This window comes from Oenanthe melanoleuca, chromosome Z (genome assembly GCF_029582105.1).
Source record: "Oenanthe melanoleuca isolate GR-GAL-2019-014 chromosome Z, OMel1.0, whole genome shotgun sequence".
Lineage (NCBI taxonomy): Eukaryota > Metazoa > Chordata > Aves > Passeriformes > Muscicapidae > Oenanthe > Oenanthe melanoleuca.
Window position 1 is genome coordinate 29,657,388 of NC_079362.1, and position 8,284 is coordinate 29,665,671.

General features: G+C 51.9%; 1 protein-coding gene across 3 annotated transcripts in view; it reads right to left on the reverse strand.

Annotated features, from left to right (window-relative positions):
• The window catches only part of CORO2A (coronin 2A), a 60,566-nt gene extending 52,481 nt beyond the window's left edge, over positions 1-8,085 (reverse strand). Inside the window, exon 1 of one of the 3 annotated variants that reach the window (XM_056513786.1) lies at positions 7,978-8,085. In XM_056513786.1, coding sequence (XP_056369761.1) covers positions 7,978-7,980 — 3 coding nt within the window. In that variant the 5' untranslated portion in view covers positions 7,981-8,085. Of the gene's footprint in view, positions 1-3,878; positions 4,068-4,123; positions 4,203-7,977 lie in introns of those variants that run through there. The other 2 variants (XM_056513787.1, XM_056513788.1) reach the window with 2 other exon arrangements.
• Between the last annotated feature and the right edge of the window lie 199 nt (positions 8,086-8,284).

The window sequence follows — 8,284 nt, forward strand, 5'->3', positions numbered from 1 at the left end:
AGACTTGGGATGCGATCCAGAGATTTCAGACTCTCCCAAGGAGGATTTCAGCCCTCTTCACACACACTCTGCAAAGCAAGTTTAAATCATGGTATTTGTAGAGCAAGGATTGATTAATTTCAGCTCTTGGGAGTAAGCCCTGCACCTTTTTTTCTGACTGTCCCTGCTCAACTCTATGTATAAGCTCAGGACATGAGGCTCATATTTCCTTTATGAATGCAGCCCTGACATGGACAGCCTTGCCCTGGCACCTTTTTCTGAGAGGAGCTCTCCCCCAGCATTGCCTCCTCTCCTGTTAAAGCACAGCTCCCAGAACTGTAGGAGGAAGAACAAGATGGAGTTTGGCCTCTGCTGCTTTCCTGGAAGCTATCTTATCAGCTTTCATGAACTTTGTCTTAATCTCAGCAATAAAAATACCACAACTGCTGGGATTTTCTTCTGTTTTGTCTTCCTCATAATTTTTCTAGGAGACTTTGTCCCACAGAGGAAGAGAGGCAGTGCAGAGTCATCGGTTGCAACCTCCTCTCTGCAGGTAGGTCCATGTTTCTTTGCACAGAGATAAAGAGCAAGTGATTCACCAGACTGGAAGGAAAAACAAACTGGAGCCCTGAAGGATGCTCAGAAGAAAGAGGGAGAGAGGCACCAAACTTTGGGCACTGCTCTGGAAAATCTGAAAGTGTGTGACGCAGAGCAGGGAACGGGTCAACAAGGGAAGAGAGAACAGGCTTGGAGCTGCACGCTACCATTGGGCCTACCCTTGGCAGCAGCATGTCTCCAAGCTTTAGAAAGGGTTTTGCTTGGCTGAGGGTCAGAAAGTCCTATTTGTAAATTTCAAAGTGCTTTAGAAATAGTAAGCATCAGCATTACACTAATAGAGCCCTGTGGGGTGTATTTTCAAAATGGGGAATTGCTGGCAAGCCTGTATTACCACAGAGGGGAAATCCCTGGAAATACTAGGCCAGTCTTGCTTCTGCTTACAAGCCAGTATAACCCTGTGAGTATCAAAATCTCTCAGCCAATACAGCCTCCTGGATGATGTAAAGGTCTTTCCTGTTTCTCCTGGGGAGAGGCAGGAGGCGCGTCAGCATAATTGCAGTGTGCTGCAGGCTGCTTGCCTCAGTCAGCTGCACAGCCAGAGCAGCTTAACGTGCACCTACGGGAAGCCATGTAATGACTACATGTGGAACACCTCGCCACACCATCGCCCTGGTGCCTTCTTGCCACGGGAGCAAGAGGCCAGACCGTCTGTGCTCCTGCTGTGCGTCAAGAGCCAGCCAGACACAGCTGCTTCACAGCACAGCTGCTGCCCAGCCTCACCAGGGATGCCCCTGGCTCTCAGCAGCAGTTTAGTAGCAAGGTCCAGCAGCCACCCAGACAGCCCACTGGCCAGCTGTAAGACTGCTGGTGTTTAAACTGGAACTCAGGAATATTCAGACAAGGTGCTGGGGTTTTGTGGGGCTTTTTGGTTGGAGCAAACACTTCAAACAAACTTTCTATGACAGTGGAGAATAGGGTGTTGCCTTTAAGGACCTACTGAGTCCCCTTGAACCAGCCAAGAGTGGATGGTGGGGAAATGATCCAGAACAGTTTTTCTCCACACTGTTTCTTCACAGAGTCTCTGTCACAGCCCACTCCCCAACAGTTTTCCCATCAAAATCCCTGCCGGGGAAATCAGGACCTAATGAGGGGGCATGCTATGCAGCCGCTGTGGATCAAGGAATACAAAATGTCAGAGGCAGCAAACTGACTACAATTTATCAGGAGCCTGCAAGGTCACGCATAAAATATAGCTTAGCTTGCCCCAAGGCAACAGTCTCTCACTGAAAAGCATCACCTTTTTTTTTTTCTGGGATATGCCAAAGCCTTCAGTTCTCTCACTAAGCCTCTGCAACAGTGAGCACCTGGGCACCTGAAGCTTACAGCACCGAGACCTGCTCTGTACTCAACCATTCATCCCCAAAACACAGCTCACACCACGTTTAGGCATCTGGCATTCCAGAGAGCCCCCAGGCAAGAGAGAACTGCCCTTGCAGAGGCACCATAAACCTGTTCCAGAGACAGCAGCCTGCCCGGTGCCAGCCCACCTAGAAAGAGACTCACAGAAACCTGCCACAGACTCAGGCAACTATCCAGCTACTAACAAACATAGCGGCCACAGAAACGTGAAAATATTATCCATCACTGGCATTTGCAGAGGGAGAAATTTGCTCAGAGGGCAAACCAGCATACTTGAAAGACAGGCAGAAATTACCCAGGCAGAAAAGGAGAATGAGAAACACACAACATCTGGAGACACCCTGACCTGCTACAAGGAAATCCACCTGCTGCACAGACACAGCCACCAGCTGGACCGATGGGGTGGAGGTGATCAGTGCTGCTGGCCAGGCAGGCACAGCTGCCACACAGGGGACAGTGGCCTCCCTCACCCCCAGACTTGCAAAACAGGCACACTCCTGCTAAGGTGCCCTGCCTCTGAGGAAGAGCGACCAGGAGGAGCTTAGGGCACAGTTGGGGTGCAGGCAGCAGAATTGTCTGGCTGTTTGTCCAAACATGACCAGTACCGGAGTCTCACGTTTCCCAGGTCTATAGCAGCTCTACTGAGATAAAGGGCTTTGATTTGTTGCCACAGAGTAAGAACTTCAATGAATTTGAAATACTTCTTATGGAAGCTATAATAATAGATGTCATAATGATAATTCACCAAACAACAGCAGCACAGATGAAAACACCTCCTTTTACCCTGTCTCTAAAAAGCAACCAGCTCTCCCCTATTCTGCCTCCCAAAGCTCTAGAGTTTCCTGAGATGATCACAACCAAAACATGAACTCCCTGGTGTCTCCATAAGTCACTCCCTATCTCTGTTTAAACCAGGAGAGATCAGAGCTCTCCAAAGAGGGCACAGCCAGAGGAAGAACAAAGGGAACAGCAGGGCTACACAGGCTGCTCCTTTGTTAACCCACTGGGGAGCCTGCACTGAAGACGCTTAAAGGCAACCATCAGTCAACCTTGTACCAAATGTTCCCTGAATCCTCGGCAGAAACCGCTTCCCTTGAACGCCCAAGGGGCCAAAAGAGGCTAAGCCTGTCCAGGGAAATACCCTTCACAAGGACTGCAGCACGGGGTCTTCTTAGAAAGTATAAGTGAAAAGGGTGGGGCAGGGCGGCGTGGGAATCATGAAGAGACAGGATGCTCCAGAGCACGACAAGGAGAGTACCACTCCCTGCAAAGTGAACAATGTGCTCAGACTCCACGCATAGCTGGCCTCACTGGACCACCGGTCTGCAAGTGTGTAACGGAGTGCTTCACATCGCTTTGCAACAGCCCTGAGAGAGCAGTGGCATCAAAGCCAGACCCACGGAAGAAGCAGTCTTCAAAGCTGTGCTACCTGAAAATAAGACCCCTTCAAGGTGCCAGTTCCCCCTTCAGAGGGAAGCAGCACCGGGATCTCCCGGTGCCCGAGAGTCATTTATGCGGCTGTCATGATGCTCTGTGGAACATGTGACCTGACACCAAGCACCCGAATTCCCCACGACTCCAGCAAAAGAGGCCAAATTTAACCCATCACACACACAGCCATAGGTGAGGCTTCTCTATACATACTAAGCGAAGTGATACAGATGCCAAGCCGTGCAGGGCTGGCTGGCAGCAGGATGGCTCGGGTGGCCAAGAAGCCCTGTTGCTCGGCGCCCCGCCGCCTGCAGACCCCGGGCCGGAGGGTCCCGCTGCGGGCCGGCCCGCCACACCCCGCGCAGAAAATCCCGCCGGCAGCTCCCCGCAGAACAGCCCTGGCGCTCCCGACGAGCCAGAGCCTTGCCCGCCAAGGGCGCGACCAGCCCGGGCTGCGCCCAGCGGGAACGCCCCGCTCCCGCCGCACGTACCGGGGATGCCCGAAGTCCGCGGCATCCCCCGCCCGCCGGTGTCCCCGCGGCTGGGGAGCCGGCCCCAGCTGCGCACAAAGCGGGGTACGGCCAGAGGGAGCCGCGGCACCCCCGGCGCCGGGCGGGCAGAGCGGACACCTCCCCGCTCCGCGGCACCGCGGGGCTCCGCAGGCCCCGGGCTGCGGCAGGTGTCCAGCCGGCCCCGCCCGCCCGCCCGGCCCCGCACCGCCACCCGCGCCCCGTACCTTGCCGCCGGCCGAGCGGTCTGGCTGTGCGCACCGGAGCCGCTCCGCTCCGCTCCGCGCCAGCCCGGCCCGCCCGCGGTCCCGCCCCGGCCCGCCCCCGCCCCGCGCCGGGAGCTGCCGCCGGCCCCGGGAGCCGCCGAGAGCCTGCCCGGGGCCGGCGGGCCCACCCTGCCGCGGCCAGCGAGGGCCTGTCCCGGTGCCGGGGCGGGGAGAGCCGCTCCGCAGCCGCAGCTCGGTGCTCGGTGCCTCCGCTGCCCTGGGCTGGGCAGCCCGCTCACCGTCTGCACCGCCGCCGCAGGTGGGTCCCCGGCTCTGTGCCCGGAGGCACGTGGGGAAAGGTGGGTAAGTGATGCTCCTGCGAGATCGACCTGACGGCATCGGGACTTTGCCGCCTCTTGCAGAGAGTACCACAGGCCTTGCATTAGGTCGGAGAGCTTCTGAGGAGACAGGCGCACGGTGCCATGTCCTCGGTGTGGCCACCAGGTACCGCTCATCCTGAGCACTGCACGCACCCCTGCAACACGTTTTAATGTGCCAGCCTCAGCTGGCAGCCTCTGGCTGTCTCAGCAGTCCCTGGCAGATGGTGAGACGCTGACCCAAAGCTGCAAGCCCTTTACTGATGGCATATGGCTTTAGAAAGCTTCTCACAGAGCTCACACTCAGACTTTGGGGTCAGCTGGTACCTTGGCAGCACTACAAACCTCCCTGGCGCCCTGAATGAGGAACTTGGTAAGTAGACAGCAGTTCCCAAGATCAAATAGCAGAAGTGGTCTCTTTGGCCAGGTCACCCCCCCAGCTAACACCGCTCTGGTCCTGTCTGATTAATCAGAGTCTGAGACAGCTAGCTCATCCACATACCTTAGTCCCATCACTCATCACCCATCACTACCCACCACTGGGTAGCAGAGGCAGCTCTGGGCTGAGCCAGCAGCTGTGACAAGACTGTGAGACTCGGTGTCCTTCACAAGTGAGATGCTGCAGGTCAGTGTAAGGGACCAAACAGAAAAGCAAACATGCCCAAACAGTAGCTTGGATGCTGTTACCAATTAACTCCTCAAGGCAAAGTACTATTTACCAAGAAGTTGTGTATCACCCTTAGCAGATGTAGGCAAAGACAGAAAGGGTAGATGCCTCATGAGCCCTTCCAAAGAATGTCTCAAACACTCTCAACCAAAGCAACAACAGGCAACATAACAGAGATTGAAATCACTGGAGAAGAAAACTGCTGATAGTGTCAAGAGAGAGAGGTAGTAAGTGTGTCCTCAGCCGAAAGGCAATTCCATTACGGGGAGATCACAACCACCAATCCAGTGACCACTTCCTCACTACAGACCCCAACTCTAGTAAAAGAGGAGACTGTTCTTGTGATATCATTAGCAAGCCTGTCAGGACACCTCAAGTCCTTCTGGAAAAGCAAAATGATGCCTGTGAAAACACCAGATCCACTGAATTCTTCAGGGGTGCTGCGCAGAATTTCGGAACCAATCAGCAGCCCCTAAGAGTGATCTTCATCCTTTGCTACCACATGCCAGTCTGGGACATCCCAGGAGACTGAGGCACTCAGCAGATACACCACCAGACAGCTGCTGAGAAGCAATGTCTATGGATGGAGCACAGGAAGGAACTCCTGCAGTCACGAATTGTGGACGCTAGTGCAGCAGCTGTCCTGGTCTTGCCCTGCCTACAGGAATTGAGATGACTTCTGGGACCCCTCAGGATCCTTGCAGTGTGCACTCACATGTTCCCAATGGAGAAGTACAAGACAGGTCATGTATTGATACACAGATGATTTCCAGTGCTTCCTTTAACACATGTTGTGCTCCAGCCCTGATTGAGTTGTAGAAGACTGCATGTGGGACTGACAGGGAGACAAAGTTGTCTTTGTTTAGGGTTACTGGGTGGAAAGATTTCTTGTATCTGCAGCCCTGTCCACTGTAGGCATCTGGGTGGGCTACTCATGTGCAAGTGCAAAGAGACCTTCTTTTAGGTGCTGACATAGTGAATGGTTTTGCTCCCCAGTCCCCTTCACAGTCTTTGACTGTGGTGGCTGGCACTGGGGTGTTCTTGGTGGTTGGGGTGAATGCTACTCCGTCTTCTTCCCTGAGATATCCCAGCTGGTCATCCAGCAGCAAGAGCCTGGCTAAGCAACCACTGCTGACAGCCTGCATCCACAGAAGTGGCTTGTGGGAAAAAGCATTCCCACACAACACTTCTGGTGTGTAAAGGGCCTCCAGCAGCCAACATGTTAGTGCTTTCCTTTGAGATCCAGCAGCAGAAGTTGGAGCAGCGTGTTCTGTAACTCTCTGCCATCCCACACCATTAGGTGCCAGAAACCAGGCCAAGAGGCAGGCTGGTGTCCCACCCATCTCTTTCTGGCCCATTCAAAATAATGAGAAGTGGAAAGTTACCACTCCAGCAGACTTGGTTATGAAGAGGAGCCCGACAGCAGTGCAACAGAACAACACCACTGTTAGCCAGATACTATGTGCAGCATCTCAACCTATGGCAAGCCACTGGAAGAGCAGAGCTGGCACCTGGTGTGGCTGGTCTGCACTGCAGGAGCTACATCAGCATGGCCAGATTCATGGTGTCTGTGCTGCAATGGTGAAGCACTTCACCCAGCTTTTCATGGCACCCTGGGAGCAGGGTCCTGACTGGCATGGAGCATTTGCAGAAATGAATGAGAAGGGACTGAAGGAAACCAGCTTTCTGTACGGTGATATGCCTTGCAACCCTAGGAAAGGCACGACTGATATCCTCAGGTATAGTTAATTCAAGGCTAAGCTATACCAGCACGCAGCCCAGTACATCTGCACTGAAGGGGAGATGCTGCACCAAGCACTGAACTCTGCTTTATCCCTGCCTGCAGAGGACAAGGGGCCATGTCTCTGGTAGCTCTGGATGGAGACACGTAAAGGAAGCCGCTAATTAGTTATGACCAATTAGCTTCATCTTTAACAAAAACTTCACTGGTTCTCATTTTTCCTAGTGTAATTATTTCCGGCCCCATGCAGTTCACTACCAGCTTTGGGACTGATTTATAGCACCATTGAAATGCTAGTGTCAAAACTGGAAGCCTTTTCAGAGTTTGTGGCATTGGCATTTCCCATCTTTGTGCAAGAACTTTTATGATGTTGAAAAATGTTATTGGAAGATTCAGCAAAAAATATCAATTGGTTTTAGTTTTGTTTTAGAACTTTTTCTCCCTGCAAAATGCTGCCCATAGACATTACTTTTCTACTAGCAAAATGACTTCATAAAAGAAAAAAATCTAGGCATTATTTTCAGCATGGAATTGTGATGTTGGGCTGAGTACTATTTTTTCCCAAATGATAAGGACACTAGAACAGAACAAAATTTTACTCTTATCAAATAAAGGGAACAATGTAGTCTTGGAGAAGTACTCAAAAAATGTCATACAAAACACAACAGGATGCCAGCTTAGCTTTGCAAGGTTGACAAAGTAGAAGTTCTGCAAAGCAATGATGCAGGCACTTACTCAAAATGAGGGTTGAGGAACAGCCACCTAAAAATGATATTGAGCATTGAAGACAAACACCAAAAAACCATATAAAGACTTCCAGTAAGGGGTGCAACAATGTAAAATAAAATAATACACATACATCAAGTAAGCAGGGATAGCCAATGAGTATGTCATCAGTGTGTATGATTACAACTCACACTTTTGAGCATTTACCCAATCCTCAGGGCACTCAGTTAGTGGAAGGATTCTCTGAGGGATCAGCACACTGCAATGAGGAATGCTGCTTTCTAACACTCAAAACTGTGTTAGAAAGCTTTTATCTGGCTGATTTTGTCATTACAAAGGGGGCTCAAAATTTAATTCTACTTACCATGGATGTTGCTCCAAGTGTCCAAGTTTCCAACAGCTTGACACCAGAATGTGCCAGAGGTTCTGAGTCATGAAAATTAAGCTCAAAACCAGAGCAGATACTGATCCAACAGCTGGAGTCTGAAAGGCAGACTTTGCACTTTGCAGGAAGCTGTCATTTAATAACAAGAAGTAGGGACTTCGTCTCAAAGGTAGTGGACCATGTGACTAAAGCAAACATCTGGCTGCTGCAGAGATGGGGACCTTTCACCCCAAATTTGTTATGGTTAGGGATACCTCCTCTTCCACTGACTAACCTGGTGTGCTGT